Source organism: Jaminaea rosea, assembly GCF_003144245.1.
Source record: "Jaminaea rosea strain MCA 5214 unplaced genomic scaffold BDZ90scaffold_20, whole genome shotgun sequence".
NCBI lineage: Eukaryota > Fungi > Basidiomycota > Exobasidiomycetes > Microstromatales > Jaminaea > Jaminaea rosea.
The window spans coordinates 119,594-142,489 of NW_020289994.1; the positions used below are offsets into that span (position 1 = coordinate 119,594).

Below are 22,896 nucleotides of genomic sequence, written 5' to 3' on the forward strand. Positions count from 1 at the left end.
GAAGGAGCAGCGCTGTCGTTCCATGAAGCACTCCGCACTTCCTTCGGCTGTGAGAGTGAGGTCGAGTCATTGCTGGTGCAGTGAGCACGATTACGTCTACCGTACTGTTGCTGCATTTATCGAGCGATACTCCAGATCGGCGGCTAGCGTGCCGGATGGACTGGAACGAGACGTTGTCGCCCGTCTGAGAGCCACGAGATGGAGCACTTCGGTTGCGTATGGCATCGTGATCCTCGTCATCAACATCCAGCGCATGGATGCTGCGCAACTCCTCGTTGGTGTCGTTTGCGTCTTTCTCTTGATCATCTTGGTCCACTTCTGCGACGTATCGAGAGCCGATGACAAAAGCACCAGGACGCAATCGCTCGTTCAGGAGTCTGTTGTACCGGTGCTCATAGCTTCGTGTTGAGGAGCGAGATGGAGGGGAGGGTACGCAGGGGCCGCACCGGGGCGCTTGCGTATGATGGGACCATGTCCGGCGGAGGGTACGACTGGCGCAGCTGCAACAACGAAGGTTGAGGGCGACAGGCAGCCAGAGCCGTGCGTTGAGCAGGAGCAAGCGTGCGGCGGCGGACGTCGTGTACCCCGTCCTCGCCCGTCAAAAGCTCGTGACCATGGGCTCCCCGCGTTGCAGCCCTGGCCGCCTCAGCCTCTGTAGAATGCAGACGATCCATCTCGCGCACGCCCTCGTCCGCGCCCTGTCGATCGGCTGACCCATCTTCCTCCCTTGCGTCCGCGACAATCCCCTCGCTCGACCCCTTTGAGCCCCGCTGCACCCGGCTAACCCTCTCACCCGCCCCTTCGCCATGTCCACGATGGCTCGACCCCGCACCGCTGACATCTCTCGGCTCGCCGAGTCTGGCCTGCTCGCCCCCCTGGTTCTCCGCGAGGCCGTCTAACGGGCGGACCTCTGCCGACGAGCTGATGACGACGACCGGCGACTCGACCGGCGACTGGCGCTGTTGCTGCTGCTGGCGGTGATGGTGGTGACGGCACAGCTGAGTACGGTTGTGCCTCCCGTACTGCTGCTGCGAGGGCCGGTTAGACGTTGCGGAGCGGCGACCAGCCTGTCGAATGGGCTGGGATGGTTCTGTGCCCTCCCAGGCGTCGTTGTTATTCTCGTCTACGTCATCAGCGCCATCGTCATCGCCGTCGTTGTAGAGGGCTGAAGAAGAAGGCACAGGCACGCGGTTGTCGACCATCATTGGAGCGTGATTGCCGACGGTGAGCTCGGCCAGACTGGCCCATCGAGCTTCGGCTCGGTTAGACTAGCCTGCGCTCAGACCTCTCTCTTGCTCGTCGGTGGTTCTTGTCCTCGAGTCTGTGTCTCCTGTAGCTTCCTCCTTTTGGTTTATCACTTGAATCGACGTGCTTCGCATTACGTGGCCTGGCTACGCCGACAATTGCGCGGGTGGCGATCGCGCGCACCCTTGATGAGAACGGGTGGTCACTAGAGGGGAGAAGGGCCCGGGACCATGGTCAGACTCTCAGTGGTACAATACTACCACGAATCGCTTACCATAGCTCGCACTGCCATCTGCCCAAAGGCGCCACGTACGGGGCCAACGCTGATTTGTGGCGCCGAAGCTCTCGCCGGCGTCGGAGGGGTGACGAGATGACCCTGCCGAGAGTGGCCAGGAGTCTCCGTATCTCGCCTCCGCGCTGTGGAAGCCCACGAGCGAGCGCATCTGGAAGCGGCCCTGCTCGTTTCCCATCTGCCGCTCTGGCCGCTCCTGACGGGCTCTCTCCCTCTCTGCTAATGCTCGCAGCTACCACCTGACCCAGCTCGTGCTCCCCGTTCCTCACCCGCCTTTGTTACAGTACTGCTGCTGTTGTTGATGCTGGTGCTGCTGAGCAGCGGCAGTCGAGACGGGGGTCGGGCGAGGCTGCTGCTGCTGCTGCTGCTGTTGCTGCTGAGCAGCGATGGTTGAGGGGAGGCCGGGCGGGGTTGCTCTTGCTGCTGCTGCTGCTGTTGTTGCTGTTGCTGTTGCTACTCTTGTTGTTCTTGCTGCTGCTGCTGCCGCTGCTGCATCCTCATCTGTGATCTCTCCTCCGCCGACATTTGCAGCCGTGCTCTCTCGAGCTCGATTGCCCTCTCCCTCTGGGTCGTCTGCTGCTGCTACTCCTGCCATCGCAGGAAGGCATCGAAGGCGACAGTCGGTGTCCTTCCACCGTCTTCGGACAGTCCGGCTGCTGCTAGCTGCTGTAGCCGCGCGGGAATGGCGGACGCAGCCGAGGTTGAGGAGGCAGGGGCCGGGCAAGGCTGTGCCTGCTGCTGTAGGGCAGCAGGGGTCGAGGCGGAGGCGGAGCGAGGCTGCGGCTGGTCGGCAGCGGGGACCGCGGCGGAGGGCGGGCGAGGCTGTTGCTGCTGTTGCTGTTGCTGTTGCTGCTGCTGCCGTTGTTGCTGGCCGACAGCAACATTGGTCGCGTGGTCGTACTCTTCTTCTTGCTCCCGATACTCCGGGTCGCCGTCCTCTTCTTCCTCCTCATCCTCGTCCTGCGACGCGAGGAGAGCCAACGAAGGCACTGGGACACGGTCACCAACATCCGTGAGCCTGGCCAGAGTAGTCTGGCTTCGGCGGCAGCTGCGCTGGTGGCGGTCGCTTGAGTCGCGACGAGGGAAAGGGTCATCGCTACAAAGGACAAGTTACCGAGATCAGGGTTAGACTTGCCGACTTATGATCGTGCCCCAAATCGCTTACCACTAGGAGCAGAGCCATCGGCGAGGATCCTTGCCGGTGCTGGGGTAGAGGAGACAGCAAAGGTTAGCTGCGGTCTGCCGCCGACGTACGGCAAGGGCTGCTCACATGGATCTCCATTCGGCGCCGTGCTGCTCCTCAAAGTGGCGGCGCAGGTTGGAGCGGCTAAGCGGGCGGTACGAGCGTTTACGGGTCAGCCGGCTATCCGCCTTCCATGATAACACTACTTTCAGCGCTTACTCTGTGTGCCTCTTCTTGCACACGCCGCATGTGAGGGTGTTGAATGGGTCCATAGCCCTCATGTGGGCTTCGGTGAAACTCGCCATCTTCTGCTGGCAGGAGTGACGAGCTTGTGCTGAGGTAGAGACGAACAAGCCTTCCCGCACCTTCAACGCGACGGCGTTCACTTCAGATGAACAGGGCGGCTCGCCAAGGTGACACCTTGCGATGATGCTTGAGCAAGTGGTCTGGTGATGTTTGCGCGAGTGGGAAAGCCTTGATAGGTGCCAATGAGCCTGAAGCCTCTCGCTCAGCTGGCTGCTTGTATGCGCCTTGACCTCAGGGCTGGCAATGACATGCTCCGTCGCGAAGTGACTTGAGAGGAGACACGAAGGGGTGCCACCCTCGAATTGGCTCGGATGGTGAGCAAATAGAACAAGGACTTGACCTCAGCAGGCGAAGGTACATAGGTGCCAGATGAGCTGTGGCACCGTGGTAGCAATGGCTTGGCTGTCTTCCAGGATGGTGGAGGTTGACCAGCAACCTCGCTGAGGTTGCGTGAATGGGTGACCTGGTGTTGAGGAAGGTGCGTTGAAAAGATGCTACTCAATGAGCTACCTGATTGGTATCGCAAGGTGGGAAGGTGAAGAGTGCTGAGCAGTGCGTTGTGCGCACACGTCGGGGAGGGAAGACATGACCGAGTGAGTTGAGGCCAAGTACACCTGGCTGGGACTGCGGTGCGCCACCACCCGCGAAGAGACACTCACACAATTTGAGTGGGTGGAGAGAAAGGGTGCCAGCTGGCAAAGATGAAATGATTGGCCGCGCAATGCTGAGCACGACCCGCGTGGCGGAGCGCTCAGCCAGAGCGGTAGCAGTGGAAGACTGAACAGGAGGGTGAGTGGCGAGCGGGTAGAAGAATAAGGGTGTTGCGATGATATGATGGAGATGCGCTGCCAGAGCGTGTGGTGGGAGATGATGATGAGGAGTGGATGGAGAGATGGAGAGCGGGTGCGGGCCAGCTGATTGGGTGAGTGATTGGGTGCGGGTGATTGGATCTCGCGACGACAAAGCCTGCCTCTCGCTGACTCGCTTCCACTCAACTTCCGCACCACGTGGCGAAGATTGTTGTTCCTCCTCTACGCGTCTTCAAGCCGTTGCATCTTGCTTCACGTCCATTCAAACTGGCTTGACATTATCTCGCCCGTCATCAGCTGCTCCATTGAATCCATCTACGTCAGTCATCATTACCTGCAGCTTCCCCATTGTTCCGCTGCCGTAGCAGCAGCACACAGGTCTTCGATAGTCAGCTCCATCTACGTAACAGCACACCATCAGCGCTACCCCTTTCACCAACGCTGCTGAGCCTGCCTTCAGAATGCCAGCCGCCGAGAAACATCCCCACCGGTTTAGCACACATGCTATTGGTTTCCCCCTCGCACCGTACCTCCCCCTCTGCTGCTAATTCCCGTACCAGATGAAGGTCAGGACTGGCTTCTCAATGAGCGGCTGCGTGCGCGTGATGAGGACTCTACATGCGCTTGTTTCAGTGCCAAGTAAGCCAGGAAGGTCTGCAAGGAGCTTCGCGGCCACGACTGCCCTGCTCACCATGGCACTGACGGCGAGCAAGTACCTCAGCTGCTGATTTTGCTATTTCGCAATGCGTTGAACTTGATTCACCAGCTCATCAGCGAGTGCGAGGGCTGCAGCAGGATACATGCATGCTCGAGGAGACGAAGAAGAAGCTATTGGTGCGCTGTAAGACGACGACACGCCCTGCAACAGGGCAGAGAAGAAGAACAATGACCCGTTACTGCTCTCTTGATGTGTTGTGCTGCTTACCCTCTCCGAGCTCACGCTTGGTCTACATCCAATTCGATTACTTTCTGATGGCTCAGTCCTGGGCGCGAGAGTGGTACCGAGTGCAGCTGGTCTCCGGAGAGGCAAAGCAGTGTTGAACCTGGTGGTCGGCGCTCGCGCTACGAGCTTGAAGCGGAGAGACAGAGACAGGATAGCGCCAAGCTTGTCGTAGATGGCGTCACCCATCGAACTCAACCTTGCCTTTCATCGTTGCTCCTGAAGCTCACGCAGATTCAGACGCTCAACTGCGCTCTGAAGCGATTGTGGCCGAGAACAGAGTATATGACGCTAAGTACAGTATTTAGAGAGGAAAGAGAGAAGAGACGCAACAAGGCGAGATAGCTACGTGAAGGATATAGGCGAGGCCAGACGATCGGAGAAAAAGAGCAAGGAGAATTTTGACGGCGAGATGAGTGGTTGTGCTTGTCTGCTGGCTTTGCTCGTTTCCCCAAACGGCTTTGTACGACTTCAAGCCGCGATACTTTCTTGATCCTCCTCCTCCTCGACTGAGAGATCGCTAGGAGCCATGAAGAGGTCCGGAGAGCAGCCACGCGACATGTAGGCCGCATTGATGAGGTAACAGACGAACCAGCTGGGGCCCGCCAACTTCAATGACTCGAACATTTCCTTGTCCCGCCTTGAACGGTCTTCGGATCGATACATGCGATAGTACACGTCACTAAAAGTGCCGTCACCGCATTCACAGACCCACAAGTTGATGTCCCAGCCCTCCTCTCGCCAAGGCGTTCCAAGATTGATTCCAAGCTGGACCGAGAGTTGCCCCTCAATAGCGGTGATGGCTCCAAGTCTGGCATGGTTGTGAACATCGCCGGGGACGGTAACTATGACTGATCCTCCTAAGGAGGAAGTAGCGCGTAGGCGGCAGCCTCCGTCTCGCAGACGCACCCCGATCTTGGCAAGCTTGCTATGCGCATAGGGATGAAGATCGGCGTACACGATCAGCTCATTCCGCTTCAGCGAGGCAATTTTGCCGAGGGGAGAGAGGAAGCGACTCCAGTCTTGAGTGATGATTTCAGCGGATCCACAGCAGGGAAGAGAGACGTCTGTGGTCTGGCTTTGGAGAACGAGGCGATAGTTGTTGAGTAGATAAGACACTTCGGCTGTTGCTGCAGCGGGCTGGCTTGCATAGCTCGTGGTGTCATTCGAGAAAAAGAGGAGCGAGGCGGGTCCATCGGGCAGGCCTTGAGCATGACCGAGGCTAAGCTCGTAGACGCCGGTGTAACGAATGAGCTCAATGTAGAGCTTGCCGCCCAGAACCTTGCCATTGATGCCCGACTTGCGCTGGATCTTCCGCCAGATGGCGTCTCGGTCCTCGGCACTGATGCCGATGAGACGGACAAGTCTGCGATTGGGAAGGTCGAGAGCCTCGCTCGAGGAAGCCGCGAAGGCGACAGATGAGGCAATGAGGGGTAGCGAGGGAAGCTTGTCTACGTACTCGATCCAGTCGATCTGGTTTTTATGGACAATGTTGAGGGAAACGCTATCAGGCGCCGAGGCCGACGCAGTGTCGCTCAGCACGCTCGCGCTGCGCTTGGGTGCCATTTTTGACGGTTGGACGCGAGGGAGCAAGGGAATGAGGGATCCTGGGATTGAAGAGGCGTGCCACCAAAGGCAGTCGGTGGACCTGCCACTGAAGGCAGTCAATGAAGCTGCGAATCTGAGTCGGAGTAGAGAGTGATTGAAGGAAAGGTCAAAGAGGGGACGCAAAGAAGCGAGGCAGCGTCAGCCGTGCTTTGATTCTGGCTCGCGTACTGATCGTCGCGGGCCGGAAGTGGCTTCGAGCGCTGAAGCAAGGCGTTGTCGAAGCCGCCGCCTGATCTCCACCTCTCCTCAGCCCATTCTTTGCCCCGAGACCTTTCGAGGTCTCTAGGCCTCGCCGAAGCCTCTTCTGCAGTAGATGGTCACTGAAGATTCAGAGCTCTGCCATCAGCCAACACCTTCCGTGCTCGTAGTGAGCGTAGCGGCCACTTCTGCGCCCTCACAGCAGTATTTCCGACGACATCAGTCTCGTCAAGTCAACGATGCTCATATCCTCTGTCTATCCTCGTTCGCCTCTCCTTCCAATCCTGGTCTCAGCAGCGTTCGCCTCTCCTTCCATTCGTGGTCTCAGCAGTAGCCTACCGCTGCGGCCCTTTCAGCTTGGCCCAAAACTGGCTTTCCAAGAGAGACAATGTTGGATTCATCTTTCACGGCTGCAAAGGACAGGAATACGCTGGCTTTTGAGAGCTTTGATGCTGCTGGGCGCGGCTACAACTTTGGTCCAGAAGAGAGCGGACACGCACAGCTATGCCTCATTGCCCCATCTCCTAAAGGTCACCGGCTTCCCATTCTCATCACAGCCACTCAGCATTGCGTAATCGTCCGACAGCTCCTGACGATCAGGCCCCGTCATCTTCATGATGAAGTCGCCTGAGTGTCCTGCGTTGTAGTACAGCACACGCACGGGCACGTACTGGCCCGCGGCAAAGTACTTCTCCACAACGCCTGCGCCCTGTTCAAAGTCACCTGCGTCGATGCGCTGGTAGAAGAAGCTGTCGTCTTGATTGCCGTTGGTGTACCCAGCGTACGCCGCCTCGCTGCCTAGCCACACGCGGACTCTGTCGATGACTCCGCTGAAGGCAAAGGAGTAGCGACCGCTCTGAGGGACAAGTAGGTAGGCGCGATGCTGCATGGCGAAGCTGTTGCTCGCGTTGAGAGTATCGTCGGTCCACCCAGGCACGGCGATCCAGCCAATGGAGGGCGATGTGCCGTTCTCTTTGGGTCGGCGCGTTTGAAGCGTAGAGGCATCTTCAAGACCTGTGAATGGGCCGGAGTAAGAGGCCCATTGCCAGCCTGGCGAGGGGTTGCAAGCGGGGACGGGCAGGGGTACCGGATGGATGGAGCTCGGTAACGGGATGCGAGGGAAGGTAGTAGTGAGCAAAGGTGCGACGCCGCTGAGGCTGATGGCCAGGAGGGCGAGCGTGGAGAGGAGCTGCATGGTGATAGTGTTGGCGGCGAACTTGATTGAGGGTGTCGAGGAGCATGCGCAATGCCCCAATCTTATAAGGACAGTGAGCGCCAGCTCGCCTCGCTAAATTGAATGCATGGGTGCTTGGCCTGTCCCAGAAATGCCACTTGGCCTCTGCGAGCTCTTTCAGCCTGCCCGTTTGGAAGAAGTAAGGCAGGTCCCTGCGACACAAGGTCAAGATGAACGAAGGCAAAGCCTCACTCTCAAAGAACGACCATGGCGATGAGGATTTGTGCGGGCGAAGCTACCGAGCGCTCTGCCTCCGTTATGGTTCGCTACAGACTGAGATCGGACCAGACGTCTCATTGTTGGCCTTGACGGGCAGCTCTATCTATCCCGCTTGCCTCATCTGCGGTGTCGGACTGGCTCAAAAGTGTCTTTGAGCTTGATCAGAGACACGATTTTGAGGATAAGCTTTGGACCCTGATGCTGTTTCTAGAGCCTGAGCGTGGGACGAACTTGACGACCAAGTCTGGCGCCGAGTGAGCTCTGCTAGTCTTGCCATGTCATTCAGAAGGTAGCTTGGGAAGTCGCAGTGATGGGGGACGGCTCAAGACTTCGACATCGTAACCACAGATGAGTGCTTCACAGGTCTCCCCAAAGCATAAGAGTCGAATTATCCGATCTGTGCTAGCGTTGCCCCTGCCGACGCTCAGCATTCGACTCAGCGATTGCGATGACACATGGATCCTCAGTCAGGCCCACTCGGGCCATCGATACCGGAGGGCAAGAGGTGGGAAGTAATGTTACGACGATGTCGTGGTGATGCTCGCGAGTAATCTTACAGGCCACGACTGCAACACGGCCCCGCCAGCCGAGAAGCTGCGACTGGGCGGCCAAACCAGGACCGTCTTTGCCGGTTCTGCGGCCTCTGCTCTCTCGATCAGGTGGAGGCAGGCGGTCCGTGCCCAACGGCCGTGAGCGTTGTGGCTACAAGAAGGCGCATTCGAAGCCACCCATTCTTCCTTTCCATCCCACCATCTCACCATCGCCACACACACCGACATGACATCTGCCGCCTCCAACCTCCGCCCATTCCCCTCGTCCAAGGTTCAGGGCTCGATCCCTATCGCTGCCCTTGGATACGGCGCAATGGGTCTTCACGCCTTCTACGGTCAGCCCCGCTCTGACGAGGAAACCTTCGAGGTCCTTGACTCGCTGGTCAAAAATTCGCCCCAGCTCCCAGTCATGGTCGACACGTCGGACGTCTACACCACCACGCCAGGAAATGGCGACAATGAGCGAGCCATCGGCCGCTGGCTAGCCAAGGACCCTCAGAACAGGAATAAAGTATTCCTCGCTACAAAATTCGCCTTCGCACCTGACCGCTCTCTCGCCACTTCAGCGGAGGACGCCAAGAAAGCCAACAAGGCTAGTCTGGAGCGACTCGGCGTCGACTACGTGGACCTGTATTACGCTCATCGCCCTGACCGCAGCGTAGGCGTGGAAGACACCTTCAAGGGTCTCAAAGCGCTCAAAGACGCGGGCAAAACCAAATTTGTTGGCTGCTCAGAGTACAGCCTCGAGGTGAGCAATGGCGATTGTTCCGAGTGCTTCGTCGGCGCATTCTGACCTCCGTCTATCGCTTTTTCAGGAGCTCAAAACTGCCAACAGCATCGTCCACGTCGATGCCTATCAGATTGAGGCCTCCCCCTGGACTCCCGAGGTCTTCACCAACGGCCTCGCCGCATGGTGCGAGGAGAACGGCACTGCCCTCGTCCCTTACTCGCCCCTTGGACGTGGCTTCCTCGGTGGTCGCTTTAACAAGCCTGAGGACATCCCAGAAGACGACTTCCGCCGCCACAGCGAGCGCTTCCAGGGCGAACACTTCAAGAAGAACATGAAGCTCGTCGACGATCTCAAGGCCCTTGGGCAGAAGAAGAATGGAGCTACGGCGGCGCAGGTCTGCTTGGCTTGGCTCATGGCGCAAGGCGACAACATCTTCCCTATCCCCGGCACCACGAACGTCGGCAGGCTGCAGGAGAACTTGGGTGCTGCCAAGGTGGAGTTGAGCAAGGAAGAGGTGGCCGAGATTACCAAGGTTGTAGCTAGCTTCAACGTCAGCGGGGAGCGATACCCTGCTGCGTTCGCCGGTGCGCTTGCCTTCTAAGCGCGAGGACGACGCTATCCTCATACCACGCTCTGTCTCTCAAAATCCACATCATGATTCATCTGTAGCATCGCATTTGGTATTAGCGTGACACTCTCCCATGCTCAGAGCTGCGAAGCGACGTGCTGCGGGACCTTCAGGCCCAGCTCCTTCTCGAGGAATGCGCGCGAGTAGCGAACGCACTGCTCGTAGGTGCTCTGGAAACCCGAGCCGCCGATGCCGTAGTAGGGGTCGTAGATGGGCTTGCCGTCGTCGCTGCGGGCGTGAGAGCGGAGGGAAGACCAGTGTTAGGAAAAGAGGATGGACGAGAAGGAGGAGAAGAAGCGAGCTTACAAATGACCGAAGAGAAAGACCCTGAGCGAGGAGACAGAGGAGGGCGATGAGCATACAGGGGGCATAAGGTCGGAGCACGGCTCTCACCTTGCTTTTGAGCTCTTTGGCTGCATCCGTTGCAGGTTGGAGACATTGTTAGAGTCCCTGTCAGAGCAGACGAGCTGATCAGCAACCGAGAGGAAGTGGGCCTCGACTGTATGGCGCACTCACATCCCAAAGATGTAATCGAATCGGCTGAAGTCCTCCTTAGTCACCGCTCGAGCTAGACAGTTGACGGGAATGCCCTTCTTGTTCAAGACGGCTACCGTTCTGCGGCCGGGAGGCAGCTAGCTTCCATCAGCAGAGTTCACCCTTGGCCATCATGTCCTCGTCTTGCGCGCCCTCTCACCTCTCATCCGGCTCCTCCCCCTCATGGTAGGCCCCAGTCCCACATGAGTCGATGGTGGCAAAGCGAGACTTGAGCCCAGCCTTGTCCACGGTATGGGCGAAAACGGCTTCTGCCATAGGTGAGCGGCAGATGTTGCCTAGCAGAGGAGCGGTGGGCAAGAGGTCAGCAAGGAGCTGCGACGATGAGCCACGTCTGAGCGCTCCCTCTCGCAGCACAGCTGGCAAGCATTTCGACGCTACACTCACCCAGACAGCAGAATAGCACGCTGATTCTCTCTCCATCGTCGCTCCTTGTCGCAGGTGCCATCCTGATCAGCTCCTTGCGTTACGAAAGTGAATGAGTGAAGTGGAGCCGCTGCTCGATCATCCTTGCTCTCAGTCCGCCTCAGCGTCGTCGCCGTCGCCGTCGTCACAGTCGGACCTTGAATTCTTTGGAACGCGTCAATTCGCGCCTGGATGAAATGGAATTGGGCGGGGCGAGCGAGGCAGGGAAAGGCAGACGTCGAGCGAGACCAACACACACGCTTCGAGTCGACGTCACTCGCCTTTGCTTCCTTGTCATCACTTTTCATCTCAACCAGCCGTCCCAGCACATACGCGACGCACGCGCCACACTTGACACGGCTTGGTGGCGTGCAATGACCATCGACCCAGCTCTCAGCCAGAAAGAGGGCAACAACAGCATGCCACCCGACCTCGACAACGCCGAGGGCGGTGATCGCGAGATGGTCCCGCGTGAAGCCGGCCCCACTGATGGTGGCAATGAGTACGTCCAGCAGTGGCAGCAACAGGTCTTCGATGATGCAGGACAAGGATCACCGGCTCCCCTCACCGGCGCATCGGGAGAAGAAGAGGATGAACAGCTTGGCGACACCAGTTCTGAGCAGAGGCAGTTGACTGATGCCGCCGACGCTGAGGCCATGGAGCGCGAGAATGAGGTGAGTGGGTGCCGCGATCTCCGCAAAAGATCTCCTTGTAGCTGATTGTCTACCCATCCACAGGAACGTCTCGCCTTTGAAGAAGAGGTACGCTGGATGGAAGACACCATCGAGGGCTTGTGCGCCTATCAGATCAAGTCTCGCATTGGAGAGGGTGAGCGGGCGCGAGACCTAAGCACCATCAAGCAACCCCCACTCACCAATCTTTGCTCCTTCTCTTCTCGCACAGGCACCTTCTCGACCGTCTACAAAGCCCTCGACGTGCACCACGACTGGTACGACAACTCGCAATGGACTCATCACACCCCTCGTCCACCCCGCATCGCCCCCAATGGCGACCTCGTCAACACCAAGGTCTACGTCGCTCTCAAGCGCATCTACGTTACTTCCTCTCCAGAGCGCATCTTGAACGAGCTCGAGATCATCGAAGAGCTCAGAGAGTGCCCGCACATCTCGTACTTGGTCACCGCCTTTAGGACCGAGGATCAGGTCGTTGCGGTGATGCCCTACAGCAAGCATGATGACTTCAAGGTGAGAGCGCGCGCGTGAGCTTCGCGGGTACCGCTCGCCATGCTGACCACACGCCGTTCGTCAGGACTTCTATCGCTCCCTCCCCCTCTCAGGCATCAAGTCTTACTTCCGCTGCCTCTTCAACGCGCTCGCCTCAACCCACGCCATCAACGTCGTCCATCGAGACGTCAAGCCTGCCAACTTCCTCTTCGATCCACGCACGGGTCACGGGGTCCTCTGCGACTTTGGACTGGCAGAGCGCTTCGACCCTCGAGACTGGAAGGGTAAATGCCACCACACCTGCCCCACCGCGGAGAGGCCTAGGGGAACGGTAGCGATCAACAAGGAGACGTACAGCGTGCATACGCAGCCGGGAGGTGAACTAGCCAGGCAGGTTGGCACGCCTCAAGGATCGAGCGCGCGCAAGGGCTCCTCGACGCCATCAAGCATGGGACCTCCGCAAAAGGTTGAGCGCGTCGGCGTACGCGAGAATGATCCTCGTCAAGGTGTACGTGCCAATCGAGCGGGCACTCGCGGCTTCCGTGCTCCCGAAGTCCTTCTCAAGTGTCAAGACCAAACTGCCGCTCTCGACGTCTGGTCTGCCGGAATCGTCTTGCTCGCTTTCCTCACAAAGCGCTTCCCTCTTTTCAACGCCAACAACGACACCGAGGCTCTACTGGAGTTGATGGTCGTCTTTGGCAAGAGCAAGCTGAGTCGCTGTGCTCTGCTACACAATAGGACGTGGCATTGTACTGTGCCTGTAGAGAGGCCCGAGGTACGTGACACGCCGCGGCTTTCCACTTGCCACTTCGCCATCAAGCTGACTCCTCTGACCCCTGCGCTGCCACAGGGCTACCGTGTCACCGAGTTCGTCGAAAAGCTCAACCCTTCGATCCTGGCCGCGCCAGAGGGTCATCCAGACCCACAGGGCTACGACAACGACATCAAGATGGCGATGGATCTCTGCCGCGTTTGCTTGCATGTCGACGTGACGCGCAGGTGGACTGCGGAGGAGTGCTTGGATCACGGATTCCTAGTTGAGAATGAGTGAGGAGAGAGGTCGAAAGAGCAGAGGCCGGGCGTGCAGGAGAATAGCGCAGAACGGCAAGCCGAAGAAGAGGTCGGCTCAACAAGAGCATCAACAAGCAGAGGAGCAATCCTCAGCAATACCATCAACGCATCGCCACGAAGCTCAGCACGGCAAGAAGAAGAGCACCACAACAACCGCCTCCGCCACAACGTCCCATCATCACCATGTAGCACTACGTAGCCTCGGGTCCCGCCTTAATCACAGACAGAGACAAGCGAGCGGCAAAGCAGCAAGAGCAACAGCAGCGATGCCTTCGTCGTCGTCCCCATCATCACTGTCCTTTCTTTGTCACCTAGCAAGCATATACCAAGTACAATCATCCTCGAGCGCAGAGCCTGAGAAGTGGTGTGTGTATCATTTTGAACAGTAGAGACGAGTCGTGACAGTTCGGGCAGAGATTGAGAGGGACTATAGCGTCCAGCTGCTCGGCCCCTCGTTCGATCACAGTCGCTCGTTTCACGCATCGACCCACTTCTTGACGCTGTCCAACCAAGTGCAGTACTCTGTGGCAGCAAAGGGCAAGGCAATGTCAGCTCTGCGTGTCGTCCTCTCACCATCGCGCTCCGCTCACCCTTCTGCTCCTTCCACTCGGCGAAGAGCGGGACGAACAAGGCCAGATCATCATCGATGCCCCTCTCCTCGAGGTAGCCCTGGAAATGCTCCTGCAGTGCGTCATCGAGAGTAGGGAATTGCGGGCCAATGTAGAGCCCCCTGCGCTTCCAGTCCGCCTCGGCGGTCAGCTCCGTAGCCAACTTGGAGTCCTGATAGAAGGAGATGTTCTCGATGGTGAAGGTGCCAGACTCGGCTTGAGCGTCAATTGTCAGCGCTCCGAGCGGGCTGGGCTTGGTGATAGTGATCGCGCATCGAACAGGGAGGGCGGGCTCATTTCCCTCCCCTTCGCCATCTGATTCCCCATTGTCCTCTCTACCAGAAGAGCCACCCTCTTCTGCGTCATCCATACCATCCTCTTCTACCTGCGCATCAATATCCCCAATACTGAACAAGACACGAATCTTCTCGTTGCCAAATTCCCGCTCGAGGCAGATCTCATCTGAACCGCGCACATCTTGGATGGTCCATGTGTTGGTGGACTTGAAGTCACGCAACCAGTCGGGCTCTTCGGCACCTTGTGAGGCTGAGTTCTCTTGCTCGTAGGAAAGCTCTTGAGCGAGGCGAGAGGAAAGCTCGGCGTCTGTTGTGCCTGAGCCTAGACGGGTGGGCGTGGTGGAGAAGGGACGGGGAGCAATCGCGCGAGACTTGGCGGCGGTGAGCACGCTGCGCTGGGCGAGGTTGCGAGCCAAGGTCGGGGCTGCGACTGCTCGTCGAGCAGCGCTCGTGGCGTGGGCGCGGATAAGGGAGGCCATGTCGTCGTCGTCGTCGTTGTGGTGTTGGCTGTGATTAGAAGATGGCAACCGACAAAATGCTCCTCTCGTCTCGACGTCGACGCCCTGTTCCGTCCACTTCGAGAGCCGCGCATCTACTCGCGAGTCGCGGCGAGTGGCGGCCAGGCAGAGCGGAGCGACTTGGTCGGGCGGCGGACGGATCACTTGAGCTCGAGACGAGAGACATTGGCTTTCACTTCGCTTGAGTTACCATCCTCATCTTGGCCACCGCTCGCTGCGCAATGTCACAGCTGCGAGCAGTCAAGGCAGAGAGCAGTCAAGATGCCGCAGGATCATCTTCACCCTCTGGCTCATCATCTCCTCGACCCAATGCATCGCGCATGAGTACAGGGACGACAGTCGTCCGCTCCTCGTCGTCTCGCCTCATCAAACGAGGCGATGAGGCAAACTCGCCAGCAACAGCCGGTACACCTCGTCGCTCCCCGTCTCCCCCTCCTCCCACAACGTACAGGGATATCCCTCTCCTCTCTACGTCCGCCGCAACACCATGGGTGCATCACCTTGCACGCTTTGTCCACCACCAGCGCATCGACCCGACCGATGCCGCCCAATTCGTTCCGCCGCTCAAGCTCAATCGTAAGCAGCCACCAAAACCAAGACAGACCTGGCCAAAGGCGGGAGACACACTCGTCGATCGATACGGGCGATCAGTGCGCTTGGCCAATGGCAAAGAGCTCACCTGGCCTCAAAAGGGCGAGGACACGAGCGAACATCGCAAGATCCTCGAGCGGCTCGCTCCCACCCCCAAGGGACCCGAGGGGGCAGCAAGAGGCCATGCGAATGGGTACGACGCCTCCTTGGTCGCTCCTGGGGCCGCCTCTGCCGCTCGCAATTCCAATCGACCGCTCTTCCAAAAGCGCGTTCGTCAAATTCACAAGGCATCGGCGACTGCTCGACGTATTCACAACGACGAGTCCCTACCCTGGGTGCTGGAGGACTTTGAGACGGGCAATCATTGGGAGAGCAGCCGCACTGCTCGGAAAGACAGCGTGCATGCTCTCGCAAAGCACTTCCTTGATGGTGGAGAGGGTCTGGCGGGGCCCAAGGAAGAAGAGGGTGGCGAAGAGGAGGAAAAGAAGGGTCGTATCAAGCGCGAAGACAATCGACTGGTGCAACATGCCCCCTGGATCGGAAAGCTCGAAGGAGGCGATGGTGCCGTCTCCTCGTCTTCTTCGTCCACCTCCAACGGCCGCGCCCCATCTACTTCTACGAGCGACGCATCAGCCCAAGTCCTCTTCGTCTTCGACGAACGCAATCAGGGAGGCTTCAAAGTTGTCCCCCTGCGCAAGACGTATCGCTTCATGCAAAAGAGTCGCTTTGCGGATGAGCGCGGCGATGAAGAGCGCGAGAAGGAATTTGAACGATTGCAGAAGAGTAGGAGTGTCGGGGCCACAGATCGATTTGCTGGCCGATCAGGCGAGAGAGGGAGTGGGATTGCGACTCCCTCGTCTGTTCGAGGTGGCGGCGCAGGTGGAGGTGTAGGCTCCGGGCTTGTCATGCCTGGCTCTGGTGGTATGCGAGGCAACAATGGTTCGGCGCGCGGAGTCAAGAAGGAGGAGTCACTAGACGAAGACTGGCCCGCTCTACGTGGCCTGTCGCTCGGCTCATACGTCTCCTCACGGCCCCGCGGCTTGGTCAGCGTGAGCGGCGGTAGCAACGGCCGACGACGAGGCGGATATGACGACGACGACGTCCACGGTAGCGGCGGCTATGGAGGCGGCGAGGATGCCACGTACGACGAAGTCGAGTACCACGAAGACTTTGCAGACGATGAGGAGAGAATGGGCGGCGAGGCCGAGCTCGTCGAAGATGCAGATGAGCGTGAGCGCGAAGACCGCTTGCGCAGGGAGATGGCTCGCGCTGGCGTTGGCGAAGGGATGGGCCAGATGGTCAAAGAGGAAGAAGAGGACGACGACCTCTTCGGCTCTGCTTCACAGTCTGGCTCTGCTCAACAGCCACGCGGCAGACGACGAGATGATCAACTCACAGGCTCTGGAAGGCAGATGAAGAAGATCATGCGTGCCCTTGCGCGACGAGAGGGGCAAGACGTCGACGGGCTCTACGATTCAGACGACGATGATGACGGTGGCGATCTACTGGACATCGATGGGACTCGTCGCGGACGTGGTGCCAATCCTTACGCCGAGGATGACGAGGACGGTGACGACGATGAAGAAGAACCTGCCCTCGCGAATCCGGAAGAGGCGATTCGTCGTGCGATGGAGGAGAAGCGTGAACGCGAGGCTCGCGAAGCCAAAGATGCGGCTACCAGCGGGCAAGGCAGTGAGAGGACTAGTAGGGGAAGCACTCCTACTCCAGGCCAGCAGCCTACCGCCGCACGCACGCCATCGCAGACGGGCCGCGGGCAAGGCAGCACTACGCCTACAAAGCGTCAGCGCGACACCTCCTCGTCGGGCAGCGTCCGTGGACCCCCGGGCCGCCCTCAACAACAGCAAGGGCATCGCCGAACCGCAACGGCTGCCTCCTCTCACTCCCGCGCCGTATCACCAAGCGCAGCCGTCTCTCGATCTCCCTCGCCCGGGCCGCAGGGCCAGCAGCAAGGTCATCTCTCCCACATCCCAAGGCAGTCTTCGCCTCTCGCCCACCCCTCTGGCTCGTCCATGGAAGGAGCGGCCGCAGGCGTGAAGCGACCAGCAAGCCCTCAACCCGGCGGTACGACAGGGCTTCCCCCCTCCTCTTCCAACTCACGCCCAGCCTCACCCACCTCCAAGCGCGCTCGTCGGGATAGCACAGGCTCTTCCTCCTCGTCTCGCCGCTCAACTCCCGCTCCTGGCTCGACGTCTACCACCTCGCTCGAGCGCGAGCTGATCAATATGGTCCGCTCTGGCCAAGTCAAGTCCATTGCGGAGGTGATCGCCGCTTTCAAGAAGCGACTGCAGGCCAAGCCTGAGTTGAAGGGCGAGATGATGGGAGCATTCAAGCGTTGCTTGACTGGCGGGACGAGGGGGGAGGTGCTGAGGGTCAAGGACGGGTTTTAAGGTCTAGACTGGCGAGTTGTAGTCGAGATTGAAATTAGTAGTGGAGCATGACATAGAGTCGCGAGGATGTATACCGAGAGCAAAGCAGACCGAGAGCAAAGCAGACCGAGAGCAAAGCAGAAAAGGGCGCTGACTGAGTCAGCCCGACAGAGAGAAGAAGAACAAGAAAGAGCCAAAAGGGGGTATACGAATGCTGTTCAAAGTACGTGAGGGCACGAGAGCGTCGCTCGCCTACCCCAGTACAGCGACGAAGGCGAAGGAGCTGTTTTCCCTGTCCACGAGCGGTGTGATGTGCATGGTGACGACGCGCATCTCTTCGCTGCCTTCCAGCATAGTCGCCGCCCCACCATCTCCACCGCCCGTAGCACCACCGAGCATTCGACCCATCAAACCCTTCTTCTGAACCCTGAGCCCCGTCTTGACGGAAATCTGATCCCCTGACTTGACCGCCTCCTTCACAGCCTCTCGTAGCTGACGTGTCTCTCCACGATTCTCCCCACGCATCAAATCCAATACATCGGCGTGCAGGAGTGGACTCTTGTAGACCTGTTTGGCATTCCCTGTGGGCAAACCCAAGAGGTCCAGCACAGGCACCGTCGCAAAGATGATCTCGCGACGGTGTCGTTTGAAGACGAGGAGGCGAGAGTAGAGGTCCGTGAACCAGTCCATCTGCGCTCCGATACGCGCTGGCGGCTGAGAGCGGATGAGCCCTTCTGCACCGAGAAGGCGTTGTTGCCCTGAGTTGCTCGAGGGACCATTGGACGTAGTGGGCGAGGCGAGCGCTGTGCTTGGTCCGGCGCGCGTGCCGGAGGAGCTGACGAGCGCTGAGCTACTGCCGCTCTTGCTGCTGCTGGAGGAGCCACCGCCGAAGAGACGGGAGACGAAGCCTTGCTTTTGCGTTGACTGGCGGGCGTAGCGCTCTTCCATTGGGCCGCGAGATGACGAGGGATCATAGGCGCCAGCCGCTGAGGGACGACCGCGACGCGCAGCAGAGCCTGCGGCGCCGCCTTGATCGCGTCTACGTTGCCCTCCGCCGCTGTTAAGGCTCGTTGATGAAGCAAAACGACCAAGGCGTCCGAGATCACCATTGGCGCTTCCATCTCCAGCTTTCGCTTCCACCAAATGCCTAGCCATAGTCGGCGAGATCTCGTACCCATTGCGGACGTGCTCTTCAGGCTTGGGTTGAGAGCTCATACCACCTCCTACAAGGAACCCAAGGCCCTTGCTCGATGCTAGAGAGGATGTGACGTTAGTCTGTCCTCCGATGAAGTAGCAGACCTGTCCTGCTGCGTCTCTCAATGGGATGATAGAGAGAAGACAGAAGAATGGAGTGCCGTCACGGCGGTAGTTGAGAAGCACCTCGGTGCAAGATCGTCCCGCGTTCAATGCATCTCTTATCCTTTGCACCGATTCAGGGGCTGTAGATGGTCCCTGAAGGAACCTACAGTTGCGTCCAATGATTGCCTTCGTATTGTAGCCCGTCGTTGATACAAACCCGGGGCTAACGAGCACGATCGCTGCGTCGGGCAAGGTTGTGAGGCGCCAAATGCGTTTGCAGGGCAAGAGGAGACGCAGAGCGACGCAGGAAGCCGCAGAACGTCGTGCGACATTGTGATGGAGCGGTCGAGGACGCCAGAGTTGATGGGAGATCGATTGAGGTTGAGATGGCGATGTAGGACCGGCCAAGGTAGGATGTAGAGGAGCGGGCAAGACGAGAAGAAGGAGCGCGGAAAGGTGGTCAGCCTCTTTCCGTCAATTCCGCGATTGGCGCGCCACGTTGCTCTTTCCGTGACCTCTGCCTCGACCGGACTCGAGCCACGACTCGACGCCTCGACGACTCGACTCAACTCTGCCTTCGCCGCCAAGTGCTCTCTGCCACCAGTCGGCCAAGAGCACTCGATGGCTCTGGCCAGGCGGATAATGCCGTCACCCATTCCTACCATCACAGTGATCCAAAGCAAATCATCATCGCCTCGCTGCCTTTGCACTCACGATTCTCGCTTCCAGCCCTTGGATTCGTCAAGCAGAAACAATCGCCCAGTCCTGCGTATTCCTCATCCTCGTCTTGGAAAGCACCCAGCTTGACCCGGTTCTCCTCAACGATGAGACTGCGCACGAAGCGCTGGAAGGACGTGCGGTACAGATGACGACGAACATGCTCCTGTAGCGGTGAGAGGGAGATCTCCACGTCAAAGGCTCGGCGCAACGTCGAGTAGAGGGTTTCGCCTTGAGGCTGGGGCAAGGGGATGTGCGAGTCCGAGTCTGCGCGGTCGAGAGCAGCGATGGTCAGCGGCCAAGTCCTATCTCCGAATCATCACGTGCGCTCACCCTCGGCCACATAGAGGTCGTGGATGGCCTCCGTCGCCTCCTTCATGTTCTTGGCCTGACGCTCAAATTGGCCCAAGTCAAAGTAGAAGTCCAGCAGCTCAGAGCCTGGCAGCTCGCTCGCATCCTTTGCCCCCTCCCACTGCGCAGCACCTGCCGAATCCTCGTCCAAGAACTGCCTGAAGCGGTGTCGTCCTAGAGGATCCTCGAGGAGCTGCTTGAAGACATTCTCGCTCAGCAATCGACGGAAGGACCAATCCATGTCCTTCTCTACGCGCGTGATGGGCTTGGATGTTCGCTCGCCTGGGCGGATGGAGCTGAAAGAGGGCAGATTCTCAATCTCTCCCATATCGTCCTCAGCGTACGCTGCATCGACATCCTCTCGCGGATGGCTGCTGGCAGGCGCAGCGCGGGGAGCCCAGTTGGTTAGGTCGGAGCGACGGCCGAAGGGAGCAGCAGAGCGATAGAAGTCTGAGCCGGATTGCTTTGGCGATTGGACTGGCGTGTTGGAGTAGGGGTGCGACGAGGATGAGCGCGACTTGCCTGAGCCCGCCGAGGGGATGCGGTTCATACCGGCAGCAGTGGGCCTCGTGCCCTTGGATCCGCGGCTCAGCCCTCCAGCCACTCTCCTCACCGCCTGCTCATTCTCCTGCTCAGGCAAAGGGGGTAGCGACGACTCCTCATCCTCCTGATGTGGCGGCATAGGCCTGATCATGCTCGAGTGCCGGCTAGGCGGCATTGGCTCCACGCTGGGGTTGGCGCGCGTGCCTGTACGTCCGACACGGATGTTGGGTCCATCAGTGTTGCGAGGGACGGTAGCTTGAGGCGGTGAGTAGTGGGGCTGCTCCGTATCGTTGTCCGAGTCCTCGTAGTAGTCGTCGCCCTCTTCCTCGGACTCAGAACCCAGCGAGCCGTTGGAGCGCTCATCCCTGTAGCCATCAGAGCGGATTTGGTGCTGATGGTGGGCATTCTGCAGCGCTGCATTCTGGGCCTCATCGAGGGGCATGTCGTCCTGACCCTTCACCTCGGGCATCGAGTTGAAAGGGCCATTGTCTCCGCCGCCGCCGCCGCCGCCGCCGTTGGCGTACTTGCCAGCGGTGGTGACGCTGGGCAGATAGCCGCCAGACTTGGGCATGGCGGGAGGGTTCTGACGTCGTCGCTCGCGAATGGGGGGAGGCTTGGTGGGAGATCTGGAAGACAGAGAAGGGAGAGACGTGAGCGTGCTACTCATGATATCGGGAATGGCCCACACACCGGCACAGAGACCAACATCATCCTTCGATCACCGCTCTCACACACATTGTCCCGCAGGCGCACGGAATCTCCATCGGGCCCCTTACGAGAAGCGTCGCGCAAGCGAGCTAACAAGAAGTGGCCGCCAAAAGCGAGGCCGTCGTGACGGCGAAACACGAATCCGATCGAGATTAAAATCGTCTCACGCTCATCCCGCACTCATCGCGCTCTCGTCTCACGTCGCCACTATTTCTTCTCCACTCCCCGACTCACCTCATTTCATCAATCTCATCATCGCGATGCTCCTTCGCCGGCGGCGGCGGTGGCTTGCGTGAGGAAACACCTGAGATACGAGCAGGGACAGGCGGCGCAGGGCTGCCAGTAGGCGTAGCGCCATTGCTTCCACCGCTACCACCGTCATTGGAGCCGGAACGACGAGCTTCAGGGATGACTCGAAGGCGAGGCTGAGAAGTTTCCTTGCGAAGGCGAGGCGATTGCGTTTGACTCTGCGACTGCGGCGGCTGAGGCTGCGTCTCCTTGACCTCCTTGCCTGCTTGCTCAGCGCTGCGACGAGACTGGGGCAGAAATGTCCCATATTCCGGGTCGGGACTGCTACCAGGCGGGGTCGCAAAGTCATAGTCATGGCCTTCGTAGCTCACGCGGATATGAGGCTGTTGGGAGGAGCCGGACGACGTAGAGGACGGGCGTTCTTCCGTATCTGAGCTAGCACGGCCGCCGTCGAATGAGGAAGAGTTGGTCACCTTCTGCGGCGTTCCGCGAGAAGAGGTGGGGGATTGGGGCATGGTAGCGGCGGACATCGTGCGACGTCCAGTGAAAAGATTCGTGGCGTGCGCTGGTCGTGGGCGGTGTGGGAGGCTCACGAACAAATGAGGATAGTGGGTCGTCAAACGAACAGATGAGGAGTATGGGTCGTCAAGAGGGAAAGATGTCTTCAATGACGCCCTCATCTCTACTCTCACGTCCCCCTTGTCCTGTCGCGCCCCTCATCGTCATGGTGCGGCCCGCCTTGATGCCCGTCGTCGTAGCACTCATCTCCATCTCGATCGTCTGAGCCCCTACTGCCTCGCCTCTCGCCCGAGTCCGTATCAATCGAAGTGACACCGGCCGCACGACCTGCAGATTCATTTGCATGGCACCCACCGGTGCAGGGGGGAGGAGGCGGGTGTTAACGAGGCGGCTCTGCTCCTCTTTGTGTCTCACTCCGGGAGGAGGTGTAAAATAAGTCTCACCTGGCACTATCACCTGGCCTGCATCATCGCGTATCGAGGTGCAGAACCCGAGGTCTACAGTCCTCTGCGCGGCGGCTTCACGGAAAGGCGGAACAGAAGTGCTCTCGCTGCGCCGCCATGACGTGCGACGACGCCGGATGACTGAGCAACTCTGTTTGCAGATCAGTGAACCTGATCTTCGGTAGCGATCTGAAACTAGCGCTCTCGCGTGAAGAGGAGGGGGCAAGATGGACAGCAGAGCGCTCCGCCTTGGCACGGAGCTCGCGGATAGCAGCAGGGGCGATCCCGTCAACGAAACCCGGGAACCGGCTCAGCTCCGAACAAGATGAAAAGCACCGCGCTTTGCTCGCATCATTGTCTGAAGCAGAGAAGCGGATGTTGGAACGACGAGAAAGTGATGGGTACAGGCGGTGATCACTGAGCGAATAGGGGTGGCAGATGCTGCCCGTGAGAGGGGATTAGGGGGCATGCGTGGGTGGTAAGGCGAGGGAAGGGAGGATGGTGTGAGTGAT

At 59.1% G+C, this 22,896-nt stretch overlaps 12 protein-coding genes across 12 annotated transcripts; 3 read left to right on the forward strand and 9 right to left on the reverse strand.

The window, feature by feature from the left end:
- Positions 1 to 170: 170 nt before the first annotated feature.
- Positions 171 to 1,346, reverse strand: BDZ90DRAFT_123377 (hypothetical protein). Its single transcript, XM_025503306.1, has one exon. It carries the CDS (start codon positions 1,203 to 1,205, stop codon positions 393 to 395), a length of 813 nt encoding a protein of 270 aa, XP_025359022.1. The 5' UTR covers positions 1,206 to 1,346; the 3' UTR covers positions 171 to 392.
- Positions 1,347 to 1,802: 456 nt separating this feature from the next.
- Positions 1,803 to 3,025, reverse strand: BDZ90DRAFT_263257 (hypothetical protein; the record flags this gene model as incomplete). Its single annotated transcript, XM_025508589.1, has 5 exons — positions 1,803 to 2,125; positions 2,173 to 2,633; positions 2,706 to 2,741; positions 2,808 to 2,864; positions 2,940 to 3,025. The coding sequence occupies 5 exons, from the start codon at positions 3,023 to 3,025 to the stop codon at positions 1,803 to 1,805; spliced, it is 963 nt and encodes a 320-aa protein (XP_025359023.1).
- Positions 3,026 to 5,246: 2,221 nt separating this feature from the next.
- On the reverse strand, positions 5,247 to 6,341 carry BDZ90DRAFT_263258 (hypothetical protein; the record flags this gene model as incomplete). The annotated part of the gene is made up of 1 exon (XM_025508590.1): positions 5,247 to 6,341. One exon carries the CDS (start codon positions 6,339 to 6,341, stop codon positions 5,247 to 5,249), a length of 1,095 nt encoding a protein of 364 aa, XP_025359024.1.
- Positions 6,342 to 6,623: 282 nt separating this feature from the next.
- Positions 6,624 to 7,903, reverse strand: BDZ90DRAFT_234970 (hypothetical protein). The gene has a single exon (XM_025507214.1). The coding sequence runs from the start codon at positions 7,774 to 7,776 to the stop codon at positions 7,084 to 7,086; it is 693 nt and encodes a 230-aa protein (XP_025359025.1). The 5' UTR covers positions 7,777 to 7,903; the 3' UTR covers positions 6,624 to 7,083.
- Positions 7,904 to 8,469: 566 nt separating this feature from the next.
- Positions 8,470 to 10,047, forward strand: BDZ90DRAFT_234971 (Aldo/keto reductase). Its single transcript, XM_025507215.1, has 2 exons — positions 8,470 to 9,333; positions 9,401 to 10,047. Exons 1-2 carry the CDS (start codon positions 8,812 to 8,814, stop codon positions 9,914 to 9,916), a joined length of 1,038 nt encoding a protein of 345 aa, XP_025359026.1. The 5' UTR covers positions 8,470 to 8,811; the 3' UTR covers positions 9,917 to 10,047.
- BDZ90DRAFT_234972 (phosphotyrosine protein phosphatases I) lies at positions 9,977 to 10,774 on the reverse strand. The gene is made up of 5 exons (XM_025507216.1): positions 10,638 to 10,774; positions 10,460 to 10,558; positions 10,337 to 10,393; positions 10,250 to 10,270; positions 9,977 to 10,171 (listed from the first exon to the last, which is right to left on the reverse strand). The coding sequence occupies exons 1-5, from the start codon at positions 10,751 to 10,753 to the stop codon at positions 10,021 to 10,023; spliced, it is 444 nt and encodes a 147-aa protein (XP_025359027.1). The 5' UTR covers positions 10,754 to 10,774; the 3' UTR covers positions 9,977 to 10,020.
- A 415-nt stretch (positions 10,775 to 11,189) lies between these two features.
- Positions 11,190 to 13,496, forward strand: BDZ90DRAFT_256889 (kinase-like protein). The gene is made up of 5 exons (XM_025507903.1): positions 11,190 to 11,574; positions 11,638 to 11,728; positions 11,804 to 12,105; positions 12,170 to 12,859; positions 12,935 to 13,496. Exons 1-5 carry the CDS (start codon positions 11,275 to 11,277, stop codon positions 13,133 to 13,135), a joined length of 1,584 nt encoding a protein of 527 aa, XP_025359028.1. The 5' UTR covers positions 11,190 to 11,274; the 3' UTR covers positions 13,136 to 13,496.
- BDZ90DRAFT_244695 (mitochondrial glyco protein) lies at positions 13,493 to 14,567 on the reverse strand. The gene is made up of 2 exons (XM_025507470.1): positions 13,746 to 14,567; positions 13,493 to 13,677 (listed from the first exon to the last, which is right to left on the reverse strand). Exons 1-2 carry the CDS (start codon positions 14,536 to 14,538, stop codon positions 13,631 to 13,633), a joined length of 840 nt encoding a protein of 279 aa, XP_025359029.1. The 5' UTR covers positions 14,539 to 14,567; the 3' UTR covers positions 13,493 to 13,630.
- Positions 14,568 to 14,752: 185 nt separating this feature from the next.
- Positions 14,753 to 18,066, forward strand: BDZ90DRAFT_234975 (hypothetical protein). The gene has a single exon (XM_025507217.1). The coding sequence runs from the start codon at positions 14,799 to 14,801 to the stop codon at positions 17,574 to 17,576; it is 2,778 nt and encodes a 925-aa protein (XP_025359030.1). The 5' UTR covers positions 14,753 to 14,798; the 3' UTR covers positions 17,577 to 18,066.
- On the reverse strand, positions 17,692 to 19,144 carry BDZ90DRAFT_123688 (hypothetical protein). The gene has a single exon (XM_025503310.1). It carries the CDS (start codon positions 18,768 to 18,770, stop codon positions 17,808 to 17,810), a length of 963 nt encoding a protein of 320 aa, XP_025359031.1. The 5' UTR covers positions 18,771 to 19,144; the 3' UTR covers positions 17,692 to 17,807.
- On the reverse strand, positions 18,822 to 19,106 carry BDZ90DRAFT_208071 (hypothetical protein; the record flags this gene model as incomplete). The annotated part of the gene is made up of 1 exon (XM_025503998.1): positions 18,822 to 19,106. A coding segment is annotated over one exon (285 nt), but the record flags the coding sequence as incomplete, so codon positions are not given.
- A 294-nt stretch (positions 19,145 to 19,438) lies between the features above and the next one.
- Positions 19,439 to 21,084, reverse strand: BDZ90DRAFT_234978 (hypothetical protein). Its single transcript, XM_025507218.1, has 2 exons — positions 19,905 to 21,084; positions 19,439 to 19,838 (listed from the first exon to the last, which is right to left on the reverse strand). Exons 1-2 carry the CDS (start codon positions 21,034 to 21,036, stop codon positions 19,519 to 19,521), a joined length of 1,452 nt encoding a protein of 483 aa, XP_025359033.1. The 5' UTR covers positions 21,037 to 21,084; the 3' UTR covers positions 19,439 to 19,518.
- Positions 21,085 to 22,896: the final 1,812 nt, after the last annotated feature.

Bases quoted from the DNA above. Each gene is read 5' to 3' on its own strand.
- BDZ90DRAFT_244695 (XM_025507470.1), bottom strand. From the start codon at position 14,538: ATGGCCTCCCTTATCCGCGCCCACGCCACGAGCGCTGCTCGACGAGCA. The intron at 13,678-13,745 runs GTGAGCGGAGCG...TTGCTGCCACAG, and splicing joins CGAGTGGAAGGAGCAGAAGG to AGTACTGCACTTGGTTGGAC.
- BDZ90DRAFT_234971 (XM_025507215.1), top strand. From the start codon at position 8,812: ATGACATCTGCCGCCTCCAACCTCCGCCCATTCCCCTCGTCCAAGGTT. The intron at 9,334-9,400 runs GTGAGCAATGGC...TCGCTTTTTCAG, and splicing joins GCTCAGAGTACAGCCTCGAG to GAGCTCAAAACTGCCAACAG.
- BDZ90DRAFT_234978 (XM_025507218.1), bottom strand. From the start codon at position 21,036: ATGCCCAAGTCTGGCGGCTATCTGCCCAGCGTCACCACCGCTGGCAAG. The intron at 19,839-19,904 runs GTGAGCGCACGT...TCGACCGCGCAG, and splicing joins CGACCTCTATGTGGCCGAGG to ACTCGGACTCGCACATCCCC.
- BDZ90DRAFT_256889 (XM_025507903.1), top strand. From the start codon at position 11,275: ATGACCATCGACCCAGCTCTCAGCCAGAAAGAGGGCAACAACAGCATG. The intron at 11,575-11,637 runs GTGAGTGGGTGC...ACCCATCCACAG, and splicing joins CCATGGAGCGCGAGAATGAG to GAACGTCTCGCCTTTGAAGA. The intron at 11,729-11,803 runs GTGAGCGGGCGC...CTTCTCGCACAG, and splicing joins CAAGTCTCGCATTGGAGAGG to GCACCTTCTCGACCGTCTAC.
- BDZ90DRAFT_234972 (XM_025507216.1), bottom strand. From the start codon at position 10,753: ATGGCAGAAGCCGTTTTCGCCCATACCGTGGACAAGGCTGGGCTCAAG. The intron at 10,559-10,637 runs GTGAGAGGGCGC...TCCCGGCCGCAG, and splicing joins GGGGAGGAGCCGGATGAGAG to AACGGTAGCCGTCTTGAACA. The intron at 10,271-10,336 runs GTGAGAGCCGTG...CTCCTCGCTCAG, and splicing joins CCAAAGAGCTCAAAAGCAAG to GGTCTTTCTCTTCGGTCATT.
- BDZ90DRAFT_234970 (XM_025507214.1), bottom strand. From the start codon at position 7,776: ATGCAGCTCCTCTCCACGCTCGCCCTCCTGGCCATCAGCCTCAGCGGC.
- BDZ90DRAFT_123377 (XM_025503306.1), bottom strand. From the start codon at position 1,205: ATGATGGTCGACAACCGCGTGCCTGTGCCTTCTTCTTCAGCCCTCTAC.
- BDZ90DRAFT_123688 (XM_025503310.1), bottom strand. From the start codon at position 18,770: ATGAGCTCTCAACCCAAGCCTGAAGAGCACGTCCGCAATGGGTACGAG.
- BDZ90DRAFT_234975 (XM_025507217.1), top strand. From the start codon at position 14,799: ATGTCACAGCTGCGAGCAGTCAAGGCAGAGAGCAGTCAAGATGCCGCA.